We start from the raw sequence: 27,938 nt of genomic DNA on the forward strand, positions 1-27,938 counted from the left end.
GGATAGTGGTGATCTGCTTGCCGAGGACAATCATGTAGAGGAGGAGTCGAGAAGATGAGTGGTGGGAGACAAGCGGAGGACGGTAGATGGGCAGATGAACGCCACTTGATGGTCCATCCGTTGCAACGCTACCAGTCTTGGCATTTGTTGTTTCTTCACTGGCATCTCGTCGCCAGCGCCGACGCCGAGGCTCTCGCCTTCTGCATACCTATCTAAGTCCTCCCATCTCAGCCTTGAATTGACCTGCTCAACGAGGCAGTCCGACCTCGACTATCAGGCCAAGCCATGTCGTGGGACCTTGCCAAGTGATAAGAGAAGAGATTCCACGGTTGAATTGCGCTCCCTACAAGATCGATCGCTTCCAGTAGCAGGTCCAATGCAACCTGGCATTCTTGGGCTGACGGTTCTTCTGGCCATTCCGTCGAATCAAAGGACTCCCCGTCTTTTATATCCCATGGTCATGGCTTTGTGCCAATCCACACTTCGGTCGCCTCCGCTACTGGGCAAGCCCAAGGATTCTTGGGGCCCCATTTCGCGTAAAAAGGCGGACAATGAGGGCACCAACGAGAGATAGACCAGCGCTGCCATACGCTGTTTAACACTTGACAATCGCCACAATCTATGGAGTCCGTGCTTGCAGCCTCGGCCCCTCCCACATGCCTTGTCGCCCGCTACAGAACGATCTTCCAGAAACCACAATTTCCTAGCCGAGATACCTGGTAGCAGAGTGCCGACCGCTGCGGAAAGCCCCTTGCTTATTGTTTTAGCAGAAGTAGACGTTTTGCTGGGTGACTTTTCGTCCCAGGAATCAAAGGTATTTCTTTTGCCACGAACCCTTGCACTACCAGCTCCTCGCTATCAACAAAGTCAGTTCAAAGTAGACTATATATAACATGCAGGAAGCATATTTGAACCATGAGATATTCCACGGAGGGCTTATGAAGACTCAAAGCTCGCTGCCAAGCAATGACCCCTGCAATGCCCGAGGACTCTTGTCCTCGCCTCGCGTGCTCAGAATCCCAAATCGTAGGAACACTTCCGAGCATGTGACCAGGATGGAGATCACGATCAGAACTATGATAATCCAGTTGATCCGCGACATCTTATCGTCGGAAATGTAGTCTGACAAGACCTCGGTCAGGTCAAGGAACACTCGACAACGTTCGTTGAGGATCTGGATCCGCGGTTTGATTTCAAGATACTCGCGGACTGCGTTGTACAGCGGATGTAGGGTCGGCTCGCTATCCCAAATCAGGTTGGGTACGTCGAGGACATTGGATGCTAGATAGTTACAAGGGTCAGCGCTTCCATCTCTGTCAGATAAGTCGAAAGGTAGCCTTACACAAATTGACTTCCACCCGACTCTTGTATAGGCCTCCGAGCAGCTTGATGACTTCTTCCCGTTTCAGTCCCAGTTCTCCCGTTTTAGCCAACTTGCCAGGAACGTCTTTCGCTGCCTCCATCTGCGCAGCCATGGTTTCTTCAAAGAAGCTTAGCTTAGTGCTCTGAGCAATGGCATGGCTGATGGCGAGCTTGATCATGTGGTCGCCGCTGCGGAGTGTAATCATGTCGTTGTATACTCGTGGCCGCGAAATCTCATTGTTGTACTCGAAGTGGAAGTCTTCCGTCTCGAAATCTTCCTCATCCAAGGCATTTGTTGTCAGGGTGATTGGCGACACGATATTGGTCTTCGGATCAACAATCGAGGCAAAGGCAAAGTCGGCCAGCACATCTTTCTCCTGCTTCTCACTAAAATTCCAAAATACCACCACTCCATAGGTGAAGACAAACATTTCCGCAAACCGGTATGCATCGGCAGGAAGATTGGCGCCTGGACTGTTCGATCTTTGTGAGTGGTCACTCTCTCTCCGCTGTCCATTAATTCGCGGCCGTTCCAGGTCGGCTGGGTCATTGGGATTTGACTCCACAGGTTGCTCGTCCGGCGTGTAGTTACCTCTCACAGAATGTTGCTCCTCTTCCTCTGCATAATACGGTTCTCGATAGTCTCTTTGTTCACTGCGGGCAATTTCTTCATCTAGGACCGTTCCGCCTTTGGCGCTCTTGACTGGTGGGCTGCTTCGGATGCGGTAACCTTCGTTTCCTGGTAGCAGTGGCAGATGATAGGCACAGTACAGGCAGTCATCATAGAGCTTCGCTCTGGCACCATGACGCTGCCTGACAAAGGTCGCCGTAGACTGCAGCTTATATGCTTGAGCTGTACAATAGGCCGTAACTCTGGGGAGCTCCTTTTCCGTACGCCTCGCCTTGGGCAACCTCTCTGCATAGCTTTTAACACCTTCCTTGCCAGGTTTGCGATAATCCTCATCATCCCTGGGCGGACCTTTGTCGGCGTCGGGCCCAAAGTCCCCTTTCTCTTCTTCTTCCTCGACAGCCTCGGGCAACAGAACTAGCTTTTCGGACGTCTTTGTGGACCGAGATGGCATGTGCGATCCAACATAGCGACCAGTGAGTCTGGGATCGACGGGCCTGCCGGAGGGCGTTCGAGAAGGTCGCGGCCGTTGAGGCACTCTGTTGTGGGCGGAAGGGACATCGGAGGCATATTGGAGGACACTGTCTACGGTGATGAAACGCGCAGGTTGTTGTCTGCGGGCCTGAGGGAAGGGCCTGCTTTCACGAGGATCAGAGACCTGCCTCAGCTCAATGTTAGTTATCGTAGCAGCCAACATGCTGGGTTGGATATGAGACCGTTTTGGGGGAGACGAACCAAAACACTAGGACCTCTTCTGGCGGTTGAGCTTGGGGGAGCCATGTCGCTGTTAGTCGCAACTACCACTCGATAGCTGTGAAGGTCTTGAGGGAAGAGGGAAGAGGGAAGAAGGAAGCAGTGCTCGTCGGACTGACTGCAGGACTGGTGGAGAGTAGCGCCAGGACCGAAGATGTCAGTTGTCAGTTGTTAGTACCTAGGTAGGTAGCGAGGTAGGTAGTTCGTCATGCCGAGCATCCTTCAAGTTAGTTACTATTTAGTACGACTAAGTAGCACGCAACCGGACCACGCCAAGATCTTGGTTCGCCCAACGAATTCAAGACTTCAAGTTGAGGTTTGTCCATGGTTCCCCCTATGAGCTATTGAAAGGAGCCTCAGCTCTTGTTCAACACATTCAGTTTACTTCCCAGTTGTGCCTTTGTGTATAGAGTCCGCCGAATACAAATCCAGCGGACACAATTTGAAACGGGTCAGCCTGCCCTATGTCTTCTGCATTCAGCAACCCCCAAGAGTGCCAACCTCAAGAGCTCCACCTGGTATCGACTATTTCACGCGCAGACCGATGGTGGGTGTTCTCTATCTATTTCTCTTCGACTGCCGGCGCACAGTGATCCATTCAGCAACCAAACTCAATTCTCACAACGAGTTTGTTCATCGAGTCGTTGGTAAAATAGCGTGGAACGAGACATCAATCATCTTCTCGTTACCTCCACAATGATCCATGGAGAATTCGCGGGCATGTATTGCGTCGGTAGGCACTGCGCTAGACACCACTTGACGATGATCGTTTGGTCTCCGAGCAACTTAGTCAAGTGGGACTTTACACCCCAGATCACGCCTGTCATTGAAACCCATTTAACTCGCAAACCTTCCTCCAGCCGTTTTCTTTTGCAGGTCTCGTGTGCATATGTTCCAGTCTGTTCTACAGGTGGAAATCATATCATCGGCAGCAAATAGGGGTTCATGTCCGGTGGTTGGGACCCGCGGAAACCATTTCTCCATATGCATGTCCAGCCGACAAACGCCGCAGAAGCCACAGGCGTGACGTGACCCAGCTGTCAGCTGCTCTTCTTGAAATTCGATCGAATGATTGATTGATAAAGAGGTCCTCCTTAGGGAGATCCTCTGAGTGCGCTGTGGTAGTCTACTACTGCGCGGCCAGGTACAGGTTCCCAGAGAAATATAAGACTCGTCTCGCCACGTCTTCACTGCCGGAAAGGCAAACACCCGCAGCACATATACACGATGAGCATGAGTTATGTCACTCCCCATTCCCCCCTCGCCCCCTAGACCCCCTGCGAATGACCACAGAGAGTGAGCTGTGGTCTGACAAATACATGAGTTGTGATTGGGCCACATTTCTCCTCAGTCAGTCAAGGAACGTGATCATGCATGGCGCGACCACTGCTGTTGAAAGAGTGACAATATAGGTTGAAACTGGAGAGCATCTGAGCAGCAGCATATAAGCAATGGATGCCACTGACGGTATGAATTTTGTGGACTATCCTGCTCGAACATGGCCGAGACTTCCTTGATTTTATCACACACGGGCAATGAAAAGCATCGGGCGAATGGCACGGTGCTGCGAGATCTAATCATTGGCTTCGCAGATGGGCTTACGGTGCCGTTTGCTCTTACCGCAGGACTATCATCGTACGTGGGATGGAGAGCTCTGGACCATGGGGGAACCAACGCTCGACTCTTTCCCGGTTGAACTGACATCGCAAAACAGTCTTGGATCCTCCAAACTTGTCATTACGGGTGGCCTTGCCGAACTCTTCAGTGGAGCGATCTCCATGGGCCTAGGAGCCTATCTGGCCTCCGTCACCGACATGCAACACTATAACACGGAAAGACTGCGAGAGGAAAGGGAAGTGCAGGAGTCGCCCGGAGAGGAGATGGAGGAGATATACCGCATTCTCTGTGCATACGGTCCTCAGAGAGCAGATGTCGCTCCCTTCGTCAATGCCATGAGATCCTACCCAGACCAATGGGTTCAAGTATGTTTCTCACTGTCGCCAGAGTGGCCGAGTTGAGTTCGACCTTTACTTACCCCACGGTACCAGTTCATGATGGATTTCGAGTTGAAATTGGAACAACCGGCTCGTCGTTCGGCATACGTCTCAGCAATTGTTATGGGAATCTCATACTTCATCGGTAATCTTACCCCTTCCGCCTATTTCTGTAGGCCTATTCGGCCTTCGCCTTCCTTCTTCAACCTACTGCTGACCAGGAGATTCTGCATCATCCAAGGAGGCCTTCTACCCATGATTCCATATTTCGCCATCCATCATGCCACCAGAGCTCTTTTCGTCTCGATCGGCATGACCGCCGTTATCCTGATTATCTTCGGATATTTCAAGTGCGTCTTCGCCGGGTGTGATCGGCGACAGTCCATCTGGGGCGCTGTACAGACGTTGTGTGTTGGCGCTGCCGCGGCCGGGGCGAGCTACGGGATCGTCAGAGCGGTGGATTCGAGCAACATCCGTTAATGTCAAATACTCAAAACACAAGTGGTGGAGGAGACTTGTTCGAAAGGGCAATAAGAGAGGTTTGATGGCGAGAGTGGAACGCTGGACATTCATTTCTCCACGCTTTCTGTTTTGTAATGCATTTCGTGGGCGACAACGGATCCAGAGGTCTTTTCTTCCTGGCTCTGGCTCCGCAAGCAAGTGGCAGACCGGTCCATGTTCTCTCTTTGATGCTTTGTCCTCAGTTGTCCAGCTCCTGGCGAGGGCTCTTGGTGGCAGGAAGGGACTTGGTGACCTCCGTCTTCTAGAAGAAGGCGTCCATCCAAGATGGGCTGCCTCAATCAACTCCATCCAAGACGTCAGCAACCGAAGCCGACGGGGCATCTTCATACAACTTCTGGCGTGCTTGATCAGCCAGCGTGCCTTGGGGCCCAGTCTTCTCCTCGCGTCGATTGAGGAATGACAAATATGTCTGCCATATCACGGCAAAGAAGCCGGAGAAGGCAAATCGGAGATGGGCGGGCACAAGCGTGAAATTCAGTGCCGTGACGGCAGGCCAGAACTTGGCCGAGCTCACCACGCTTTCTGGCACGGCCGAAACGATGCGGTGGGCAACCACCGAGGGAGCTTCGCCTGACAAGAGGGCCTGCATGCCGAAAAAATATGTGTTGAAGATGGGCGCAAAGAAAAACTGTTGAATGAGGACTTTGACCGTAATCGTCGTCCATTTTGAGGCATAGTTGAAGTGCGTGCCCAGGAATAGGAACCTTTTCGACCAAAACAGTGTTAACGATTCTGCTCTATTTCTGAAGTCCGGTTATTTGTCAGTTGGCCTACCATTTATAACCCGGTATAGACGCCAGGCTGCCAACCGCGATCATCCTCAACGTCCGCAGCCCATCGTACGGTTCCCCGCCGACCTCTTGCGCGAGCAGGTCTCCACAGAGATACGTTGTCAAAGACGTCGCCAGGGCGATGCCCAGCGGCCTCCGTCTCTGCATCCGACTGAACCAGGAGAAAAAATCCTTGACAGGTCCCAAACGGTGGTACCAGAGCGGACCGGGGACGTCGATGATCGAAGCCTCGGCCGAGTGTGGCACTTCTGTGACTATCTGGTTCGGGGTATGGGGAGTCTTCTGCAGTTCGGCCGTCTTGATTTGATCCCTTGTAAAGACATTCCTGCTGAAGTTTCGGTTTCGAGGAAGGGGATGGCGCCGGCACGCGCGCGCTACATGCTGGATTATCATGATTTCAGAGGAACTTGGGGAAGTGGACTGTAGCCTTTGATGCGAAAAGGACCGTCACATGGTAGATTTCGTGATGTGGTAAATGGTAAGTCGTGAGGCGAGGCTAGACCTGTGGAAACCAAGGGCCTTGCAACCCGGAAATGCCATGTGTTACAAAGTCAAGCGAGAAGCTCTCCATGGCCTTTTGCATGGGGATCGTCTCATGTTGGGCGCCTGTGACGTTTGGTCGAGCGAGAATGAGTGACGTCATCTAACACACGCACGAGGCTACAAGGAATCATTATGCAGATGGAGATGGAGACACATGCACAAAGGGATTTTTTTTAATATGATAACTATAGAATCACAGTAATGGTATATCTGTGCTTTACAACGGAGGTGATCCTCGGATCCTCATACAAGGGTATCCTACTCGTTTTGGGGGCATAGTCCCAAGGACGACTGGTCCGACCATTCTTTTCCAATCTTGTAAATGAGCTGTTCTGGAGAAGATGTGTCACTTTTCAACTTGATCCGCCAATCTCTCCTCTTGCGGTCTCTCTCGAAAGTCGGGTGCTTGACCGAGCGCGCTCTGGTCCGGACCCTGCGAGTCGCTGTTAGTGCTCGACAAAAAGATGGGAAGGGAAAGGCAACTCACGATGCCCGCCATCGCTGTTCCACGCATTTGTGCATCCGAGATATCACCTGAAGGCTTGCCATATTTTGCCTCGTATCGCTCCAATTCCTCCTGGCGAATTTCATCTGCATCGTATCCAATCCTGGGGTCCACCTTGTTGAGTGCTTCAGATTTGTGCCTTGGGATTGCGCTGGTTCGACCAAAGGACGGCCCTCCGAAAGTATTGGGCGCTCGGTCTAGCTCCTGGCCCTCGCCACTGCCCACTTCGTCATGAGCATCTGGCCCTGGCCCGTCCCCATCCTGGGGGTGGAAATACTGGGGATCTTCCGCTTCGAGTTTATCTCTCAATGCGCCTTGATCTGCCCCAATGCCAGACATGCCTTCGCTTTTGGACACCTTCAACTTATCGAAGAGTGCAGGCATAATGATGGGATCAGACTGGATATGTGTTTTGGGGGTTGATGTTGTTTACTTGATGTCAATTAAGGTCTCTGTGTACTGTGAGGACGTCCAATGCTACCTCCCTACCTTTGCCATTGCATATTCTGGCGCGACACAACGCGGGATATTTAAAGAGGTGTGTTTGTCTGCAAACCCTGAAGACGTCATAAGGGTAAGGTGCATATTGTTGCTGAAGATGATCTGACCTTCGTGGCTGTTGATATCGATTTCTTGGCTTCCAATGGGAACGCAGCATATCGTCCTACAAGGGGCTTGGATTGGTTGTTCCTGGCTCCGTTGATAAGCTCCGCTGCTCCTGATGACAAGGCTGACTAGGGGGTTTCTGCACCGGTGGAGATGGAAAAGAGAAATGCTATGTAGATCATGCTCGTTGGTAAGGAACGTGTCCCTGAAGGATCCACAATAGTTGAAGGGTGGTGATGGAGCAATTGCAGTGGGCGTTCTTGATACCGGTAAGTCGTTATTTCCATATTAATCACTCGAGCGCCAAGCCGGATGCGGATTTTTTATTTCCCCGATGGGGCTGTCTGACTCCCCAAGCTCCCCTATCTACCTCCCGAGTCGCAACTGCGTACTCGGTACTCCATACAATCAACCCGTAACTAACTTGTGGGGTTCTCGCTTTCATTCTTCCAGAGCCTTCCTTTCCCCTTGTATCACTCGCAGCCTTGGGTTTGTCCTCCATCGATATCTGCTAAGTATCTAGGAATGTATTGTTGATTATACTGTCACTCACTCCTTCTTCTGGCCATGGTAGCCTCGGTCGACCACCAGCAACCTGCTCTCCCATCAGCACAAGTATATTTCGTGTCCCGCGTCGCCCTGGAGTCTCCAACCGAGTGTACCCGACTTCAGCCCTGTCAGCCCTGCCAGCCCTGACTGCTACACAACCTCCTAACAGCAAGCATGCATTCCCAAGGCGCCGTAGCTATGGATAAGCTACCGGAAGAGATCCTGATTGAGATACTCGACTATCTCGAACCCCAGGAGCTCGTCTCCATCCAGCTCACATGTTCCACCTTGTCCAAATTGGCACGTGCCAACCCGCTGTGGAGGCAGAAATGCTTCGAAAAGTCCCCCAGTGCCTCCATGAGGGCTACCAACAGTATCTTGAATACCCTCACCAGTGCTTTGCAAGGTCTGACTCTATCAGAGCGCCCTCGTCAGTCACGCGGACCTCCTTCAAACGGTCATGTCCCGGAAAGGTTAGGAGAAAGCGCCCGCGCTAGGGCCGTTAATCAGTGGGATCTCTCAAGCCAAGGGGAAAGGGTGGACTGGTACTCGGAGTACAAGGCGAGATACGCTCCTTTGAGTGTCGAATGGCTCGTCAACGACACCACGAGACACCTCGAGATCAGAGGGATTGCTTCTCTCGGCGCAACTGACAAAACCCTTGGCTATTTGGAGGACGGAAGCATCTGTATCTGGGATCTCAGTCGAGGTGCCTCGGGAAGGAGGAAATTTCGAGAGTTGGGACGCAGCAAAGCATCCATACTATTTGCTGACGCCAATCAGCCCGGTGAGACTCTTGTGGTGGATTGTGCGAGCACCTTCCCGTCACAGCAAAAGGCCTTCGTCGCCGTCGGTAATGTGTTGAACGAGATCGACCTCAACACTCTGTCTGTGGTGTCGCACGCAAAATATCCTTTCCAGATAACTGCTCTCTCGCAGTCAGCCTATCCTGACTTGCCATTAACGGTCGGCACTCAGTGGAGCCTCCACATCGTCGACCCACGCATCCCCGTCATTCCGACTTCTCCGTCTTCCCATGAACACGTTGACGAAGTGTCGTGCACACCAGGGAGCTCGACGGCAATCCTGCCCGATATGTCTGGAGATTCGTCAATGCTACCTGCCATATTCGGCACGTCGCCCTCACCGTCGTCCAAAGCCGGCCCCTCGACACGTTCTTCCGGATCACCCAGTTGGCGCCCTTCCCATCGCCTGCAGAATCCTCAATGGATGGGTTATGCCCGAGTCGAGCCTGGACCGCTTTCGATCCTGCACCACGCCGAGAACGAAATCCTCATCTGTGGAAGATTTCCCAGCATCCTATCCTACGACCGTCGATATTTCCCCCGTCTCCAATATGTCATCCATTCCAGCGCCAGCCTCTCATCTCTGACATCGATACCCTACCCACCGGCTGGGGCATCGGCCAACGTAGCGGGCGACGCCACTCTCGTCGCGTGCGGCGAGTACAGGGGCCGTGGATCTCTGGAGCTTTACTCCCTTCCACACATCAAGCCCGGACAACGGCAATCCAACCCTGACATCTCCACCAGTTCCAGCCCGTCCGAGGACGACGAGCTGGATATTACCAGGAACCGCAACCTGACCTCTGAAGACGGGTTGTATAGCTACAAAAACCGCCAAGACGCGGCGAAATCGAAGCTTTTGTCTGTTGCGTCGCACGGCACCAAGATCGTCTTCTCCGACTCTGAGGGCGGACTGAAATGGGTCGAGCGGGACGGCCACAGCCTCGTGCGCCGGTGGAACATCAACGCCTTCTCGATGGGCAGTCCTAACAACAACGCCGCCATCGCGACCTCAGCGTCCGTGAGTGGCGACGCGGTCGCACGGAAAATCATCCCGCTCAACACCCTGGATTCCTCGGAGCGCGGCCATCGCGGCGACGCAGATTTGTTGGTCTGGACCGGCGAGAAGATCGGCGTCGTCACCTCGGACCCGCAGTTTCTGGACCACGAGGAAATGGTCCGCGAGATCGAGGCCGCCGACACTGAAGAGAAGCAGGCCAAGGAGGAACAGGTGAAAAAGGAGGAAGAGTACTCCAAGACCATGCGCCGCGCTCTCGAGAGGCAGGCCGACGAGAGAAGATGGATGAGCCAGTTTAGACTTAAGAGGAGAGATTATTTCTGACCTCCCTGCTGTTCTCTGCACCTTTTGGCGCGCTCGACGCGTGTACGCGATAGACGTAGGAGACGAAAACCCTGGTACAGCGCGGCGCGGGGCTGGGAGGCCAGTTCTACAATAAACCAAATTTGTGTTGACTGGGACGGTTTAAAAGACTGAGATACTGTAGATATCCATTCCTCGTACAGCCCCAGCCCTTGGTTTTCCTCTCTCCCTTTTTCCTCTCTCCCTCTCTCACGCACAACTTTCTCTCTCTCTCTCTCTCTCTCCAGTCTAATTCACCTACGCGCCTCCAGCACCCTTCCCGTCGCATGTACCACGTACCACGTCCCACGTCCCATGAAAATGCCTCGCCGCATGAGACGGGGAACGAAATACAAAAGCCAAAAACGGTATACATCAAGGTACACCCCCTTCCAAGCGACCTTATCAATAATGGAGGGAGATGACTTAGACAACTTAGGGTGTGCGTGTATGGATAATACCTATATTATTGCACAAGCTAATTTAACTAGGTACCCGGGCCTGCTTGCTTGGGCGCTTTGTATCACGGCACCACGATGGCTCGCCGCGACCCTGATCCCTGAAGAGTCCGATTCCAAATCCATGTGGCAGGGTGCAGTGCCAGCCACGGATGGTCCTCCAATCTCATTCATTGGCAAATTTCTCACACTTTCACCCGCGCTTGTGTGTACAGGCCTATATGCCTACATGCATGAATGCATGCGTGCATGCGTGCAGCTCCCGCTCCCTTGAGTGGTGGAACCTTGTAGGCAGAAAAGAAAGACGCAACGAAAAAAAAAGAAGGACGAAAGAAGGAATGAAGGAAAGAACTTCAAAAGGCAAGGAGGAGGGAAGGAACAGGCTCAATGAACTTGTCGGCCCATAAAATTCTCAGGCTTGATGGTAGTAAAGCGGAATTACACAGTCAACTAGACACTTCTTCACCCATTACCAAATCCCTATTTTCCACCTTGTGCTGCGAACACCATACATCTTGGGTGCGTGCCATGATCATGAAACGACGGTATCGTATTGATAGCAGAACGGTCCCGCGGTGGTGCTGATCAACTCCCTCACCGTGATCGGATCCAGTTGGAAGTAGCCCCAGTCCGGCTCGATCGAATCCAGGGTGACTACCGGCGATGGCGGCGTGTTCAGCGCAGTCCCCGTGGACCCGTCCAACTGATCCGCCATCTCGGGATAAGTGGTCTGCCAGCTCCAGTATACTCTGTCGATCATGGTGTGCAGAGGATACCAGACAGGATCCTGGGCAGAGACGTGGATACTGTCCATCTGGCCTCCGACGGAGAAATGGGCGCCAGAGTGGATGCCCAGGGACGCAGACCCGATGACACCGTTGAGGAGCAACTCGAAGTTCGAGGCGTTGGTCGCGTGTGCTGCAGCAACGAGTTCGGTGGTGTTGGTGTACGTTTGAGAGACGTAGGCGTTTAGATCGCGCATCAGGCAGATTTCATTGTAGGAGAATGCGTCGGCGGGTAGCGTACCGGTGGTAAGTTGCGTCGGATCGATGAACTTCAGCGGCGCCGTCATGTTCGCAAAGGGCCCGGTCGTGACGCACCCACCACCAGTACCATGAGGGATGGTCAATTGTGCGCCAAGGGTGATTGGGCCCGTGTCATTGTAGATGCCATCGCCCGACATGGAGTAGTCGGAGCCGTCGAAGATGGGGAACGCGTGAGGATCGGAAGCCGTGGCGGCGAAGTCCCAGTATGGGAATGCTCCGCTATAGCCACAGGTCTCTTGAAGGTCTGTCTCATAAAGCCAGAGGAAGTACCGATGCCAGGTCAAGAAGAAGGCATCAAGGTGGACATATTGTGTGCGGTTCACGTGAATGACAGCATAGTCCATGTATCTGCTGATGGCTGCGGGATATTGAACTGGGTCGAGTTGAGACGGCTGGACCATTAGACACTTCACGGCGTCCGTGTACGCTTTGCGGTCAGCGGCAGCCATGCCGTTGAAGTCCACCCGAGTTCTGATGTTATCGGGTGTACATGAAGAATCTCCTCTTCCGACATGTCTCGATGGTGCAGCGGAGCCGAACGAACTGAACAAAAAGGCAGCAGCAGTAAAGAAGGTCAAGAGCGAGTGTGGCATGATGAGCAACGTAAGCGAGCGTTCGATGTGCCCGTGGATGAGCGGTAAGAGACTGTAGACACACCAGCGAGACGGGGATGTACTCATCAAGAAGGAGAAAGAACATGTCCTCACCCATGGCAGGGGACTCGGATCTAAATATCAGGAGGGCCAGGCCATGGCGAGTAGGCAGTACGCGTCGAGCACCCTCGCCAACATAGGTGATGAATCTCCAGCATCTAGCCGTGTGTAAGCAGCAATGGTAGGCGAGTTGCATGAATGGTCGGCGTATGGGGAAGCTCGTGGTAGGTGAGAAGAAGTGGAGGGTCTGTGATGGAGGTGCGGTTTGCATTCTCGAGAGTCTCGATGCGTAACCGACAGGGTTAATTGCGGAGGCTGGAGGCCTTGACGGCCACTCAAACTTCAAATTCACTACAGCTGAGAGTAGATCCAAGCCATTGTTGGTTAGGCGCTCGGATCTGGCAATGAGCTTAACGGGGCTTCAAGTGCACCCTCAGAGTTCGCAGAAAGACCGGGATTCCTTGGCCAAGGCAGTTCATCGATGCTGGTCAAGGTCGTGTTGTCAATGCGGGGGACGTGTCTGGCTGGACCGGAATGCTCAGCCTTCCATTGAGTCCCACCCACTCTTCACCTCCACTCCGCTCCGTAGCACTCCGCGTGGTGCGGGAGGGGAGGAAAAGACTTTCGTCTACTTTCCCATTGCTCGTTGTGAAAGATGCCTTTCGTCCTCTAATATACTTGCGACTCAGTCTCCTCAAGCTTGGCATGAATTGCCGGTCGTGACATGGACACCCTCTCAACCACGAGCGGGACTCTATTGACCGCCGCAAGCCGCTCTCGCTGCAGTAGCACGGTGGCACTGACACTTGGCAAACGTAGGATTGGGTTTGGCCTGCACTTACTTTCCTTGGTGCGCCGACCTGTGTATGTCGGTCATGGTTGATGTATCTGGCTGCGGAGGGCAAGAAGGGATCAGGCGGGCTCGATCCATGTGGTTTGAACGTGTCGCCATGAAGATTCACATGCGCAAATATGCGCCAGTGGATGAATCCTAGCCACAAAGTTGCACAGATGGCGCGGCTCGATGGGTGGGCTCGAACTCTACCCTATTCATTAATCATAAAATCATTGCCCACGCAAAGCGCGGGAACTTTCTTCGTAGTAGATGTGGATCTCTGTGACATGGGTGGTTAGCTGGTCCTGAAATGCGCGGGTGATATTGGCTTGGATGAGACATCAATTTGTGCTCTCGGACGCAGGTATCCTCCACGCCCTGTTTTCGGTCCTCTGCTGGGTAACGGGTTCCTTCACACGAGAAATCACAACTATTCTCGTTGGTAACTCCTCGGTGCAGTGCATATCGGAGAAATATGCCAACCAGCTGTCGGTGCCACAGCCTTTTGATGCCTTTCATCAAGGTGGCCTGTTTGTCAGTTTTCATGGCCGCGAGGTAGGTCAGCGTCGCGGCCACTCTGAACGTTCTCGAGCGCGTTCGAAAGACCATGCAAACCCAAATAGCTTTAACTTGCCTGAACTTCGCATGAGCTGGCATGCGGTGTGTCAGCTTGGGTGCAATGCAAGGCTGCGCGGACCAAAAGAGGTGTACCAGTCAGTTATGCCACGAGCACGAGCCAGACACGCTTGGAATACTTGCGCCACATGTGCTATTTCAAATTGCTCAGAAACACCAGGATACTAGTTGGCAATTGGAAGTGAAATGAGACTTTGTCGTCGTCAGGGGTTCGTTCGCATGGCCACAGAGGGTCTTAAGATGGTGTTTCTGATTGCAAAGTCACTCTAAAGAGCAAGAGAGAGTCGATAGTCCTGAAGGCAGCTCAAGCTGCGGTGCATGAAGCCACATCGTTGTCTTATCCTCGGGCCATCGGCTCTGGCACTGTGACTGCACTGGCACTTCATTCTTGGTCTCTCTCAGGACGGCGAACTCTGATCTACTGAAGTGAGATGATGTTCCAGATCTTGAGACGGTAGGTATAGCACAGCAAGCAGACAAGTAGTCATGGGGTCTGGCAAGTTCAGGTTTTGCGTTGTCGTTGAAATGAGATCCTAATTTCAAAGCCTGGTGAGATGGACGGCGAGGTGGGCACATTGGGCAAGACAGTTTCATAACTGGTCTGCCTGTAAGCAGAAACATAGACACTGCTTCTCAGAGTCTGAAGCAGGTAGAAAGCTGATGGTATATCTTGAAGCTGTCACTGTCTGGGAGGCAGGAGAGTGAAGAGAAGTGGACAGGATCCAACATTTCGGCCCCCACGATAGTCGCAGTCACGTGGCCGCAGCTGGGACTCGAGAGGAGCACAGAAGGACAAGGCGCAGGCAGTTCGCAGTCTGGCAGTTTGCAGCCAAATGGGCAAAAGACCCGAGATCGCGGAATCTGAATCTGGCACTGGCTTGACTGGGCAGCAGAATCTTGAACAACTGCAAAGCGCAATATTTCTTCATCAACGGCGCAGGCACTGATCGAGCCCTTGACACTTCGAAGCGCAATCCCATCACAATCCGTCGTCAACGCGTCCGTCTCGATGGTACAACCTCTCTCGATCTCCATCTCTTCGTCCTCGTCCTCGCCCTCGCCCTCGCCCTCCTCTCCTCGACCTTCTCCAACCAACCAGTGACATGCCGAAACGTGTCGCAGACGAATATATAACCAAGGAACACGGCTCTATAGCGAACAACCCCACCGAAGACGGGAAGCCCAAAATGTCAACAGCAGCTCAAAACGCACGGCGAAAGTGAGTTGTTCTGTTCTGCATACCTTTGAATCCATCCCTTTGTCGCGCTTATGTTGTTGTCGCCCTCCTGAATTCAATACCCCAAAATTCATTCACTCTCCTCTGCCTCGGGCACCCTGCTCCAGTGGGTTGGCTGCAGTTACCCGTAGGCTCTGCACCCGCCGCCTTTCTTTGGCCCTGACCTCTTTCCTCTTCACTGAAAGCGCCCATCAACATCATTTACTGACTGCCTCTCAGGATAGCCACGCCGCGAGGTCGCCTAGGCGGAAACCGCTCGTCCCATTCTACCTCCTCCTTCGGCGGCACCTCGAATCCTTTTGCCCAAAGCACAACCCAACAACAGCCGTTTTCTACTATGAATGGCGCTGTCACCTTTGGCGCTAGTCAATCTTTTCCTCCGGGGTCTGCTGGCACAAGCACTTCTTTCAACTTTCAGCCTCCACAGGCGAGCTCCTTTACGTTTGGTGCGCCTACCGGTACACCCAATCCCTTCGCGAATCTGAATGGAACTGCGGACGCGCAGGATGTCTCAATGGAGTCACCCCAGAAGAAGCCTGCGTTTGGGAGTGCTTTCGGATCAAACAGTTTTACATTTGGCCAAACGGCAGGACAACAATCCAATGCCCCAGTCAGTTTTGGTGGAACTCAGACTGCAAATACAAATGGCACCGGTTTATTTGGGCAGTCCTCGAAGCCCACAGAGCCTTCTGCTCCAACGAACCCGTTTGCTCAGCCTTCCCAGTCACAGCCGTTGTTTGGCGGGTTCGGTCAGTCGTCGTCGACGGCGGTGTCTCAGACACCAGCATTCAGCTTCGGCCAAAGCACATCTGTTCCACAAAGCCCCCTTCCCGCTTTCGGCACCAAACAGGGTCCTGATTCGCAAATTTCAGCCTCAAAATTCACCTTTGGGCAAACCAGTGCTACGCCTCAGAATCAAGGCACTGGGCTTTTTGGCTCTAATACATCGGCACCCCAAAGCGGTGTCGGCAGTATGTTTGGATCTACCCCAAATCAGACATCTAATGGATTCGCTTTCGGACAAAATTCTGCCCAAAGCGCCCCGACAGGCAATCCCTTTGCCAACTCGAGCGCCACGAAAGCGGAAGAGCCCAAACCTGCCACTCCGTTATTTGGCGCCCAGGACACTTCCCAGCACGCTGCTGAGGCGCAGCAACAATCTTCATCTCCAGAGAAGCCCGCTGCTTCGGAATCCAGTGCGCCGCCTGCTAACCCTTTCGCTGGTCTTTTTGCCGGTGGCAGCGGTCCAACCCCAGCCCTTTCCGCCTCCAAACCCATATTCAACCTTGGTACGACAAGTCAGACGGCCGCGCCCGCGGCTGAGGAGCAAGAAACGACCACAAGTAAGTCGCCATTCAGCTTTGGTACCACGGCACAACCTAAACCAGCCGCGGACGCATCAGAACCGAAACCGTCAAGTGCGGCGTTCAAATTCGGCTCTACGACGCCAGCAACGGGATCGACAACTTCAGGCCTCTTTGGGGGATCAGGAAGTTCTGGTCCGCCTACATTTCAACTGGAGGCTTCTAAAGCTGGCTCTGCGGTGGAAACTGCGCAAGGAGATGCTGGGCAACCCAGGGATGCCGCGCCGAAACCATTGTTCGGCTCCACCACCCCATCGAAACCTGTCTCTGGTGGAGGATTATTTTCATCTGCGAAAGGTCCCGAAGAGGGCAAGGGCGCAAGTGCAAGCCTCTTCAGCAAGCTAAGCAGCGCTGTTGAGAGTTCACCCCAACCTTTATTCAATGCACAACCCAAGGCCACGCAAGAGAGCAGTCTGCCCCAAGCATTGACCACGAATCAGTTCTCCAGTGCGCCAAAATCCGGCGTCGATAGAAGTACGAGCTCTGCAGAGTCAACCTTTCCCCAGCCGTCCCCGGCTCCTACACCGTTCAGTGGTCTGTCCCGGCCAGAATTTCAACAATCTCAAGCCACGCAAAAGTCTTCACCCACCCCCAGTGTCTTCTCCATCACCACTCCGCAAGGCGGTGAGCCTCCAGATGCAGAGCCAAACCTTTCTGCACGGACCTCGAGTGGCCTGGCACAAAAGCCTTCAGCAAATGTTGAGGATTCTGCCACGGATTTGGAACCGGTGAAGAGACCAGTATACACTAAGGCCCCATCACGTGTTCCTGGCCACACAACTCCCGAACAGTTTCAAGAGTTTGATCGGGATTACCGTCTTCATTCTCTGAACTACGGCTTCCAGAAGAAGATAGCCACCCTGGACCCGCGCTCGCAAGACTTTGAACATATCATCCGGCATTATGTAGCTGCGCGTGACAGCATCGGCGCATCATTGGGGTTGTTTGTGCGCAACGTTGCAGGAACAAAACGAAAAGGCGATCAGGTTGATGATCGCGAAGAAGAAATCGAGCAGAACAAGAGACCCCGAGAAACAAGTTCACAGAAACCGTTCACGTTTGGTTTGCAAACCACTCCTGCAACTTCTGATTCAACCGTGCCGGCGGCAAACAATACTACTAATGGTAGTCGGGGATTTTCAACGGCGGCTAGCACCATTAAGGACAACGTCTCCGGATTTGGTTCGAATAACATTTCTGGGGCTTCGCCAGCCACAACGGGGTTCAAACCAAATGCAGTCCCCTTTTCAGGGTTTGACTCGGCCCCAGTTGCGAGTGCTAATCCTTTTTCCAATGCAAATCAGACAACAAACAAGCCTTCATCCATGCCATCGACAACACCAACGAAACCACCCCCGAAACCAGCGACTTTTGAAGTTCCTAAGTTTGGGAGTAGCAACACAAACTTCCTTGCTGCATTCGGTCAGAAAGCAAAGGCAAATGCCGATAAGTTCGAGAGAGATCTTATTGAAAAACGCAAGGCGGAGGAGTTCGATTCGGATGAGGACGACGAGGAGACGTTCAACAAGCGCATCGAAGAGGAGAACCGAGCGAAGAAGGCAAAAATTGATGCTGTGGCAAAGGCTGGGTTCAAACCAACGTTCGGTGCTAGTGCTGTCGTACAGCCCTCGGAGAAGGAGGCTACCAATGCATCATTTGCAGGGTTCACCCCTTCAGCGTCTTCTAACCCTTTTGCTTCACTCACGTCACAAGACGAAAACGCAGCACAGTCAGCAGCCGCAGACGAAGATGAGAATGAGAATAGCGGATCAAGCCATGATCAGCCCGCAGAGAGTACCGAAGAAGAAACCGGTGACGATAGCCAAGAGGAAGTCGAGCCCGAAGATGACCTTCCGGAAGATGAGGTTACCGAAGACAACGGAGAGGAAGAGGACGAAGATGATAATGACCTGCAGGCAGCCATGGATAGGGCAAGAAGCAACCCAAATGCCGGTAAGAGTTTATTCGATCGCATTGAGCCGAATCCGAATAAAGAGAAAGCGACACCAACGAACGGAGAGAAAAATGAGCCTGGAGCGGGATCGTCTTCTGGCATGCAGCCAGGGAAGAACTCCTCGTTTGGTTCGTCGACCTGGGGATCTCAAGTTGGCAAATCGACACCTGAACAACCGTCGATTTCTCCCTTCAATTCCTCCACTGGTGCATCAACTCTCAAGCCAGCAAGCGGATTCCACTTTACTCCGACCCCCGCAAATACTCCACCTACGACGGCTCCTGGTTCTTCAATCTTTTCCGGTGGAGCTATCAGACAGGGTCCAGTCCCGGGAGAGGGTTTATTTGGCTCTCGACCGAGTACGCCGAGCAACGCAGACCAGAACGCCAGCCTCGCCAAATCGGTTCTCACTTCTCCAGCGGGGACCGACAACACGTGGAAGCAAGGTGCACCTATCTCTTTCGCAAATGGAGAGAAGCATACGAGTGCTCCTATTTTCAAACTTACCGCGGCCTCCCCAGGCGAGAACGAGAAGGACTCGGCCCCCTTCAAGCCGCTCAGCACTCTCTTTGGCACAACTGCCCCGGGCTCGAGAGGCTCCGACACACCGAGTTTAGGCTTTCAATTTGGTGCCCCTACGCCGTCACCAGCGCCTGGCTATCTGGGTGCCATTTCTCATCTAGGAGGTGGGTCTGCGGCTAGTTCTGCTGTCTCGTCTCGTGCCACCTCGCCTGGGCTGACAGATAACGAATCTGTTGCTACAAACGAGACCGAGGAAAGCGTCGACGATCCGCAAACTTCGCTGATGGACTCACGAGCAGGGGAAGAAAATGAGAATTGCCTTTGGGAAGGCCGCTCCAAAGCCCTTATGTTTGTCACAGCTGAAACAGCAAAGGGTACCAAACACACTCCCAACGACTGGAACTCGATGGGCGTGGGCCAGATCCGAGTCCTCAAGAACAAAGAGACCAACAAAACCCGCGTGGTGTTCCGCGTGGACCCGAGCGCTAATATTCTTTTCAACTCTCATCTTGTGGAGAGCACGACCTACGAGAGTGTCCCGAGTAATAAGAGTGGCGCAGTCAGAGGCGCACTGATGTATAAGGGGAAGATCACGCGGTTAGTGTTCAAATTGAAGACGCCAGAGATGGCGAGTGAGTTAGCCAAGATTCTGGAGGAGAACAAAAGTGCTTGAAAAATTCTCGCGAGGGCGTTTCGTGCTATGTGATGGATGGATGGACGGTCGAGCAAGAAAACGGAGCATCACATGTACCAGACGCAGAGATTTGCACAGCGGTGGAGTTTTCGAGGGGTTTGAACTATCAATGTACAGCAACAAGATACGTGTGTGATATGATGCCCACCACATCCAAAGTTTCGCACACGAGACGATATTGTGTATGTCTGTCCATCCAGGTTGAGCTCGGTTTCAAGAGAGATTATCGCCTTTGTCGCCTCTGGTTGCCATTGGGTACACACAGACTGAGCTTGTCTCTTGGAACACTGATTGCTCCCTGGGCGTCCGACAGACCAATGTGGGAAGCGCTGGAGCGATGTAGGTGAGGCTTGGGACTGGATTGGAAAAGAAACCTGCAGCAGGCCTAATACATAGAACTCTTGGCATAAAAAAAGGAAACTGCATGCTCGGAAATTTTAGGTGTCATTCTCTAATCTGAGATGGACGGTGCTTTTCTCAACCACCTTCTTGCCCGTAGCGAAACAGAAACATGCAATTAGTGTGCACGTGGAGCCCTTTTGTGGTCACCGGTCATGGTATCTCATCTCGTCACGGCTGGCTGGCTTCCCCTTCTTCACAACGGATCTATGCAGTGCATCTCGCGAGGACCCGGCTTCCTGAATTTGACCGCAGAACCGCCCATCCATCAGTGCAGTCAGTCGAGGTCCCCAACAACCCCAGTCTTCTTTCACGTTATTGTGGACCGCAGGTTCTTTGGAGTCTACGAGTCCTCAACAACAACAGTCTGCAAACCCTTTGCCTCCCTCTCCTTGACGTTGACGGCCTGGACGTACGAGTACAACTTTTCCACGGCTCCTTCTTCGTCGTTTCTCTTACGCGAGATCCGGACGCGCAGGCGGAAGGGCACGCCCTTGATTCCCGACTCCCACACTTTCTTGTTCAGTTGCGGGTCCAGGCGGACGTCGTTTGTACCCTATAACATAAGAGAAGAGGGGAAGAGTGAGTTGAAATGGACCATAGTAAGAGAACAAGGAAGGGAGAAGGGAGGGGGATGGGTGATGTGCGTTTCAGAGAGTCAAACGTACCATAGCCTGTGTCGCGAATCTTCGAATCTCCTTGATCGCTCGGGGCGCTCGCTTCTTGAAGCTGACGCCGTGAACCTTTTTGTGAGAGAGAGTGATAAATCAGTCTTCCGTCCATAATGCTTGCATAGGTGGAAAATTCGAGAAATTATAAGAGAAAAAAAAAGAAGTGAGGTGAGGTGGGCGAGCAAGCCGTTCGGGTGGACTTCATAAAACTGATTCCCTCATGGTGTGATACATCCCTCCTCTTCTTATCCTTTCTTTCTCTCTTTTCTCGTGCATTGCGGAAAGGGGACGCATTCCGGGTCTTTTCGAGAGGATTCACGGGACATGTGGCAGACATACTCGCTTGTGCAGATGGATGGTGTACTCGCGCGCGACGACGTCTCCGATGGCGGATCGAGACTTCTTGGGCGCCGCCGTCTTCTTCGGCTGGGTCTTGGGGTTGTCTTTCACCATTTTGGAAGGTATTCTAAGACCAGAGGTTTGGTTAGTTGCAGAGATTCCTTCTGGGGCGCCTTTCTTGCGGTTTTTGTGGTGATCTTGAGAAAAGACCAACACGGAAGAGGGAAATAGGTGTAGGCAGAAGGATCGCTTTTTACATACAGTCTGGATTGGCGAAGGACTGAAGACACTGGCGGGATGCTGAACTGGCGGGTGGAAGAAGAACGCCTTGGATTGAAATTTGGATGTGCGCAGTCTGCCCGAAAAGGGATAGGTGGTGCCAAGATTTCAGTCACGTGCAGAACCATTTCCATCGAAGCAGCCCGCGCGACACTCGGGGCAATTTATTATCAGAAGTCGATCCGGAAGGCGGAGTAGATACGTACAATTACATACGAGGTTATTTCGAAACCGACCTTTCTTTGTTCAATTGTTGAAAGATCAGGTCTGTTGCAGTATCTATCCTCGTCTCTCTTGCTGCGAATGCTCCAGTAACAACTCGTCTATCTTTCATTCGTCGTATCGCACCTTTCCGGCACTCACGTCGGGATAGACATCAAACCTTCTCTGGGTGTAAATCGGGATGCCTTTTCTCGTCTCTTCAATCTTTGCGCCGTCGATTTCAGCATAGACAATATCCTCGTGTTCTTGAGCCTCAGCCAAGACTTCTGCATTGGGGTTTACTATCATGGAGTGCCCATAAGCATGATACGTTGCCTCCGTATCTCTCGCGGGACTGCACATGGCCACGTAAATCTGGTTGTCCATTGCCCTTGCACGGGCCTGTAATGTCCAGTGCATTGGCCCCGTCGTCGTATTGAAGGCGCCAGGATAAACGAACATGAAAGCATCCTTCCTTGCGGCTATCATGGCGAGTTCGGGGAAGCGAACATCATAACATATGGCCAGTCCAATCTTACCATACTCCGGTATGTCGATAATAGTCACCTTGTTTCCTGGAGACAAGACGTCACTCTCTTTAAACTTGATCTTTCCCGGTATATCGATGTCAAACAAGTGTGTCTTTCGATGCGTTGCCAGAAGCTTCCCTGAGGGCGAGAAGACCAGAGAAGTGTTGAAGTATTCTTTCGTCTCCGGGACGAATTCTGGTATACTTCCGCCGATCAGATACGTCTTGGTCTCTGCTGCAACTTTGGACAACATATGCCACGAGGGTGACTTGTCTTCAGAGGGAGGCGAAGGTAGGACCGTCTCAGCATATTTGGGGAAATATTGGCAGCCATATGGAGAGTTGAAGCATTCGGGGAGGACGATCATGGAGGCGCCAGCCTTTGCGGCCTCGATCACTTTTGAGCGGGCATGTGCGAGATTCGCTGCCTTGTCACCGCCTGTCCATGTATCAGAATGATTTCTCTGTGTCCAGATTTGAAATAGGGTACTCACCACTTACCTGATGCGAGCTGCACGAGCGCAAGCTTGAAGGGCTTTTTCAGTAAACTTGCCATTGGTGTGAGTTCAAGTCAAGTCGCAGGGCACGCCTGGTAAATTGAGCGACACGCGGAATGTGATGCCTTGAAAATGACTTGCTGATTTGCAACAAGCCACATGGAAACTGCTATGCAAGACGATTAGTACAAGTGGACCTGGACAACGGAGAGAGAGACATCCCTCACCATCATTTAGCAGAATGTTTCGTTGCGGGGAGCCTTAGCTAGAGGGAAGGTGAACCGAGTATCAACTTGGCGTCAGCGTTCAATTGACACACTTGTCTTGTCCTCAGAGGTTTTTCTTGTGATGACTGCCTGACAGCGACTCTTAATACAACAATGAGACTTTGTAGTCTTTGAGATAAATTACGGGCAACCATCAGCTGGTCTGCTGACGATGGATCAGACAGAGATGCGCAGGATTGTTCTGAACCGCGTCGCTGAGCTTTCCCGGAGTGAAGATGGGAAGCGACCTCTGAGGGGAGAATGAAGATGTACAATGCGTGCTAATGCGTTCTAAAGCGGGCTTCCCTGAGGACCAAAACACACCGTGCTACGCATTCATTCTTCACTCATCTGTCCCAGCTCTGCCCGACCTGGATCTCTCTTGCACTTTCCCTTCTTGCCTGTTCCTGCGCATTGGACGGGTAGGTACTTTCCTTTGTCTTCCGTTGCCCTTCACCCGCAGTCCGAAAGTGAAGCCAGTTCCGTCTTCACTTTTACCACTTCAGTGACACTTCTCTGCTTCTTTCTCATCTTCTCCTCTCCTTCCCTCAATCAAATTGCTGAAACAGCCTGCACTTTACTACTTGATCCTTGACTGCCTCGCCAACACTGTCTCTATCATAGAGAAGTCAAGGTCAGTATCACACTCCTCTGTCATGTCCATCTCACTCATTGCTTTGACAAACAGTCTGTGACGTGTCGAGTGGACCCTTGACCATGGCCGATCACGCCACCAACGACAAAGCTGAGCCTGCCCAGGCTGCCGCAGGTGGCATCAAGCAGAATGAGGCCAGCACAGAATCCGCCAAACTTCAGACTGGGGGTGCAACTCATCAGTTTGCCACGCCTAAGGAAGACGAGGGTAGCTCGAACAAGCGAGCAGGAAGTGCCAAGAAGCAAAATCGCACCCCAGCGACATTCAGTGTTGCCACGGAGGACAGTGTGAGGGAGATGATGAACAACGCTCGTAGAGTGCTCCAAGAAAATGGAAACTCGGCTCAGTCAGGAGACGACTTGAAGGACATGGCATTGCTTGCCACGAATCTTGTGCAGCTCATGAATGCCTCTTTCATTGTGAGTGCTTTTCGCCATCCGCTGGAGTTTCGACTGACTGACTTAACTTGCACAGGCCACTGACACCATCGTTCGCGCCATTGCCTACATGAGGGGAGACAGTCAACTTACTGCTCGGAGTGCCATCTCCCAAGCCAGACGGGACCGTCGTGCGCAGAAGAATGCTGAGCAACCACTCGAAGACGTGAAGAACAGTCCCTTGAGCACTGCTGCTCCGGGTGGTGAGAAAGCTGGGAACAAATCTGCCGCATCAAATGTGAACACAACCTTTGACATTACCAAAGTCAGTGCTAATGTCGCTCCAAAGCAGGAAAATACTGCACTCGTCAATGGGGATCAGCAACAGAAAGCACATTCGCTTCAGCCAAAAGCCAATAAGAAAAAGAGCCGGCGGAATTGGAGGGATCGACGATCCATGCGGAAGCAAAAGGATGGCGTTGACCCGGAAGTGCAAGCAAACCAGGCAAATGTGACAAACAGCGAAGTCAATGGCGTGAGCGAGTCAAAGGAAAGTGTGGACAAGAAGGCAACAGCGGGCGAACACAAGCCTGAGACATCTGGAGAAGAGACTGCGGCTGAGGGTGAAGGTGCGGTCGTTGCTGTCAAGGCTTGAGACTCTGACCGTGGAGAAGACTGTCGTGCCAGTGGTAATGAAAGAGTGGGCAAGGTAGAAAAAATGGAGAGTCGCAGCTATCGGACAAGTAACGGATGGGTTTATGGAGCATCTTACTAGCTGTATACAGCATTGATGATGGGACAAACGCAGACCTGGTGCGGAAGAAGTCGAATGCACATGGTTAGCTGCCTCACAAGGAACTATTTGCTAGCTTTAATACCCATTGAGTCCATGAACCCACCTCCCTCCGTTGCACACTGCGCTCAATCTTAGTCGACCGCCAGCAAACCCCCACGTCGTTATGAATCGTCAAGCCTTCCGTTCGATAGCTTCGACAGAGACCTAAGTCAACTGCTTGAAAGGAAGCCACACTATCCTGGACACCGTTGGGTAGGGAAGCTCTCCCCTGGGTAGACCTGAAGGCCGAGGATAGTCAACAAAAAGGCCCGAGTGTTGCTCAGTAATTAAATCTAGGGTTCTATCCAGACAAGCAACTCCGCTAAAGTGAATGGAGAGAGCATCCGATCCATTTCAAAGTTCTGTGGTAAGAACAGGTGGGGGCCGCGACATGCCTATGATACAGACTCCCTTTTCACTTTGCTGGCCAGTGGTTTAGAGTTGTTTCCGTGACATTGCGGTGCAGAGCTTCTCTCGGCGCATGCTTTCCAGGGTTCGCGTATTCCAGTATACGGGCATTCTGCAGACCTTTGGCAACCGTGAAGCCTTCGCGGCTATCTTGGTTGGTGTGATTTCCCTCCGCATCGGCTGGTATGTCGAGTGAGTTCTCTTTCCACCCCTCAGGTGCAGGAGGCCGCGTCTCAGGAGCCAAGGTCCGCCGATCCATTTGCCATTTACGGTATGTCTGCAGGATATTCCAAGGAAATGCCAGGAGCTCCTGGCAGCTGTGGGCCTCGCCGCAGGTCTCGCACGCAATCGTGGCAATCGGCTCGAAATGTCGTGTCAAGGCATCCAAGGAGTGCAAACGAATAGTGACGAACCCGGCGGTGTCTAGTTCCGGGTACAGCATCGATACCACCACCAATGCGCTGTACAGGTGGGCCAAGAAGACGAGGATCAAGGGCTTCGAGCCACTGATGTCGCTAAAGGAGATGGCCTCTCGGCTGGTCATCCCACAAAACGGGTGAACGAGCCAGAACGGATCGTACTTTTGGCCGTTCGAGTGTTTTGCTTGGGCCATCCGCAGCATGTCTGCCAGGCCCCGCACCGTCGTGCAAAGCTCTTTCTTGTTTCTGAAGCACGTTACCAACCGGTTCATTGCGGTCAACCCTTGTTCCAGTAGAAATTCGACAGCTGCCTTGGCCGACTGTACCGTGACCAGAGGAGCAGATATTGTTGGCTTTGGGCAATAAGAAGAGCCTTGTTGCTCCAGGGTGGGGGATTGGGAGTCTTGTGTGTCAGGATCGATGCGTTCGTACAGCAGTCGCACTCCAGATGATGCGGCCCATGGTCGCATGGCCTCGACCACCGCTTGTGTGCCCTGCATGACTCTCCGCAGATCGGCTGGTGTCTGTTGGTTGAACATCAAGCTAATGGACGCTGCCAGTACCCCATCGGCATTCTCCCTCGAGAAACATGCAAGGGCCTGTTGCAAGCCTTTCAATGCCAATGACCTGTACCACACTGCGTCCTCCATGACGCTGGCCATCTTGGTCAGTTTTCCGATACGGCTAGCCGCCGCCACTATCTGAGCGTACGCAACGAAGTCATACTTCGCTGTGGCTTGGATGCCCCTGTGTTGGTGTTAGTGGAACTTGGCTTCTGAGGGTCGGCTCCGGGACAGGGCATACACTTCGTAGGTATCGTACCAGAGGGCAAATTGCTGGGAGTTGTTCTGGTCCAAAATGTTTCCGAGAGACGCAATGTAGTAGAGGTACCGGAGACCTCGCGGATCCAGACCGTGCCAATCAAGAGAGGATAGAACTTTCAGCATTGGGAACGGAGTATCCCCGCTTTCCCTCCAGGTCTGACACGCGAATTCAAGCGACTCTACCCAGGCGATGGACCTCGCGTGGTCTAAAGCGGTGCCTGTCGATGACTTTAGGTAGACGCATGCTCGCGAACCTCGAGCACAGTTTTGGCTCGTATCCCCGTTAGTGTCGGAGTTGCTGGATGCCAGTGGCCTTGGGAATAGCACTATACTCACCACGTCGGTCTGGCCTGATCGCATCTCACGCGCCGGGACAGGCAAGTTTTACATCCGTCCTTGGATTTACCATGACTCCTTCGAAGGATAGCGGGATGGGGAGCCATGAGCTCGCACTTGACCACCTGAGTACACACAGTACTATGTAGCTGTTCCTTGGTGAAGTAAGGAGACTGTTCAGCTTGAGAACATGAAGTTCCCCCGTTAAAATCGACGTGTTCCTTCCTCTTAATGGATTTCACGGTCCCCACTTTGCCATCAACGAAGGAAGGCTGATATCAATCCATCGCCCTACATTTCTGGACACGAGCACTTCTGGCCCGCCCACCGTCAACCGCGCCATAGATCGCCACAAAGGAGCCGCTTGACGTGATTGAGCGTGCCATAGAAGGGAATCGTTACCGTTTCCCAGATTTGTGACGGACGGGAGTATAGGTGATTGAACAGGCAGGAACTTTGAAGAGACTTCGACGCTGAATGGGGACGGGAGGCGTCTGAGGCGCCTTGAATTGAAGACGAAACGCATAGCATTTGCGATTAGGGCATGTAACGGTGCCTGCTTGGGGTGGTTAAGCCTCGAGAAGACTGCAAGCTTTCCACTGATGGCGAAATTCTGGCGTGGCTTTCGCATCGTGTAATGTTTAGCAGGTCGGCGGTGCAGGATCCCCATTGACGGCGGCTCAAAACAGCAAAACGTAGAGCGGTTGAAATAGGCAAGAGGTACCCGGCTCTCATTGGCCGATAGTGGCGAGATCAGGAACAGCTTCGCTTAGTCAGAGTATGCCAAGACCTTGGCACCAGCTTGGCATTATGTAACTCGTCAAAGTTCAAAAACTTGTGCAAAGTCAGCCACATTGATTCCTGCTTGTCTATGTCGTGATGCTGATGTCTGATTCCACAACGAACCGATACTCCAGAGCCGCAGCTTTGTCATCGCAAGTTTATGGTCCCCGTGGGCACAGCCCTGCCGGAGCTCCACGAAAGGCAATCATAACCTGGGTGACCAGGGGTTTCATAACCCCAATCTGGCGAGATGATCAATCAATTTGCCGACTCCTGGGGCGTCATTTTGCGTTTCATCCAGC

At 52.7% G+C, this 27,938-nt stretch overlaps 11 protein-coding genes across 11 annotated transcripts; 4 read left to right on the forward strand and 7 right to left on the reverse strand.

Annotated features, from left to right (window-relative positions):
* Nucleotides 1-946: 946 nt before the first annotated feature.
* On the reverse strand, nucleotides 947-2,687 carry Z520_02371 (uncharacterized protein; the record flags this gene model as incomplete). The annotated part of the gene is made up of 2 exons (XM_016772885.1): nucleotides 947-1,281; nucleotides 1,343-2,687. 2 exons carry the CDS (start codon nucleotides 2,685-2,687, stop codon nucleotides 947-949), a joined length of 1,680 nt encoding a protein of 559 aa, XP_016636355.1.
* A 1,554-nt stretch (nucleotides 2,688-4,241) lies between these two features.
* Z520_02372 (uncharacterized protein) lies at nucleotides 4,242-5,217 on the forward strand (the record flags this gene model as incomplete). The annotated part of the gene is made up of 3 exons (XM_016772886.1): nucleotides 4,242-4,378; nucleotides 4,458-4,725; nucleotides 4,792-5,217. 3 exons carry the CDS (start codon nucleotides 4,242-4,244, stop codon nucleotides 5,215-5,217), a joined length of 831 nt encoding a protein of 276 aa, XP_016636356.1.
* Nucleotides 5,218-5,533: 316 nt separating this feature from the next.
* On the reverse strand, nucleotides 5,534-6,443 carry Z520_02373 (uncharacterized protein; the record flags this gene model as incomplete). Its single annotated transcript, XM_016772887.1, has 2 exons — nucleotides 5,534-5,963; nucleotides 6,034-6,443. The coding sequence occupies 2 exons, from the start codon at nucleotides 6,441-6,443 to the stop codon at nucleotides 5,534-5,536; spliced, it is 840 nt and encodes a 279-aa protein (XP_016636357.1).
* Nucleotides 6,444-6,939: 496 nt separating this feature from the next.
* Nucleotides 6,940-7,482, reverse strand: Z520_02374 (uncharacterized protein; the record flags this gene model as incomplete). Its single annotated transcript, XM_016772888.1, has 2 exons — nucleotides 6,940-7,026; nucleotides 7,081-7,482. 2 exons carry the CDS (start codon nucleotides 7,480-7,482, stop codon nucleotides 6,940-6,942), a joined length of 489 nt encoding a protein of 162 aa, XP_016636358.1.
* Nucleotides 7,483-8,451: 969 nt separating this feature from the next.
* Z520_02375 (uncharacterized protein) lies at nucleotides 8,452-10,401 on the forward strand (the record flags this gene model as incomplete). The annotated part of the gene is made up of 1 exon (XM_016772889.1): nucleotides 8,452-10,401. The coding sequence occupies one exon, from the start codon at nucleotides 8,452-8,454 to the stop codon at nucleotides 10,399-10,401; it is 1,950 nt and encodes a 649-aa protein (XP_016636359.1).
* Nucleotides 10,402-11,409: 1,008 nt separating this feature from the next.
* Z520_02376 (uncharacterized protein) lies at nucleotides 11,410-12,516 on the reverse strand (the record flags this gene model as incomplete). Its single annotated transcript, XM_016772890.1, has 1 exon — nucleotides 11,410-12,516. The coding sequence occupies one exon, from the start codon at nucleotides 12,514-12,516 to the stop codon at nucleotides 11,410-11,412; it is 1,107 nt and encodes a 368-aa protein (XP_016636360.1).
* A 3,105-nt stretch (nucleotides 12,517-15,621) lies between these two features.
* On the forward strand, nucleotides 15,622-19,797 carry Z520_02377 (uncharacterized protein; the record flags this gene model as incomplete). Its single annotated transcript, XM_016772891.1, has 1 exon — nucleotides 15,622-19,797. The coding sequence occupies one exon, from the start codon at nucleotides 15,622-15,624 to the stop codon at nucleotides 19,795-19,797; it is 4,176 nt and encodes a 1,391-aa protein (XP_016636361.1).
* Nucleotides 19,798-20,560: 763 nt separating this feature from the next.
* Z520_02378 (uncharacterized protein) lies at nucleotides 20,561-21,341 on the reverse strand (the record flags this gene model as incomplete). The annotated part of the gene is made up of 3 exons (XM_016772892.1): nucleotides 20,561-20,773; nucleotides 20,886-20,960; nucleotides 21,228-21,341. 3 exons carry the CDS (start codon nucleotides 21,339-21,341, stop codon nucleotides 20,561-20,563), a joined length of 402 nt encoding a protein of 133 aa, XP_016636362.1.
* A 495-nt stretch (nucleotides 21,342-21,836) lies between these two features.
* Nucleotides 21,837-22,792, reverse strand: Z520_02379 (uncharacterized protein; the record flags this gene model as incomplete). The annotated part of the gene is made up of 2 exons (XM_016772893.1): nucleotides 21,837-22,675; nucleotides 22,738-22,792. 2 exons carry the CDS (start codon nucleotides 22,790-22,792, stop codon nucleotides 21,837-21,839), a joined length of 894 nt encoding a protein of 297 aa, XP_016636363.1.
* A 924-nt stretch (nucleotides 22,793-23,716) lies between these two features.
* Z520_02380 (uncharacterized protein) lies at nucleotides 23,717-24,686 on the forward strand (the record flags this gene model as incomplete). Its single annotated transcript, XM_016772894.1, has 2 exons — nucleotides 23,717-24,073; nucleotides 24,129-24,686. The coding sequence occupies 2 exons, from the start codon at nucleotides 23,717-23,719 to the stop codon at nucleotides 24,684-24,686; spliced, it is 915 nt and encodes a 304-aa protein (XP_016636364.1).
* A 595-nt stretch (nucleotides 24,687-25,281) lies between these two features.
* Z520_02381 (uncharacterized protein) lies at nucleotides 25,282-26,640 on the reverse strand (the record flags this gene model as incomplete). Its single annotated transcript, XM_016772895.1, has 2 exons — nucleotides 25,282-26,440; nucleotides 26,498-26,640. 2 exons carry the CDS (start codon nucleotides 26,638-26,640, stop codon nucleotides 25,282-25,284), a joined length of 1,302 nt encoding a protein of 433 aa, XP_016636365.1.
* Between the last annotated feature and the right edge of the window lie 1,298 nt (nucleotides 26,641-27,938).

The sequence above is a fragment of the Fonsecaea multimorphosa genome, assembly GCF_000836435.1.
Source record: "Fonsecaea multimorphosa CBS 102226 unplaced genomic scaffold supercont1.3, whole genome shotgun sequence".
Classification (NCBI taxonomy): Eukaryota; Fungi; Ascomycota; class Eurotiomycetes; order Chaetothyriales; family Herpotrichiellaceae; genus Fonsecaea; species Fonsecaea multimorphosa.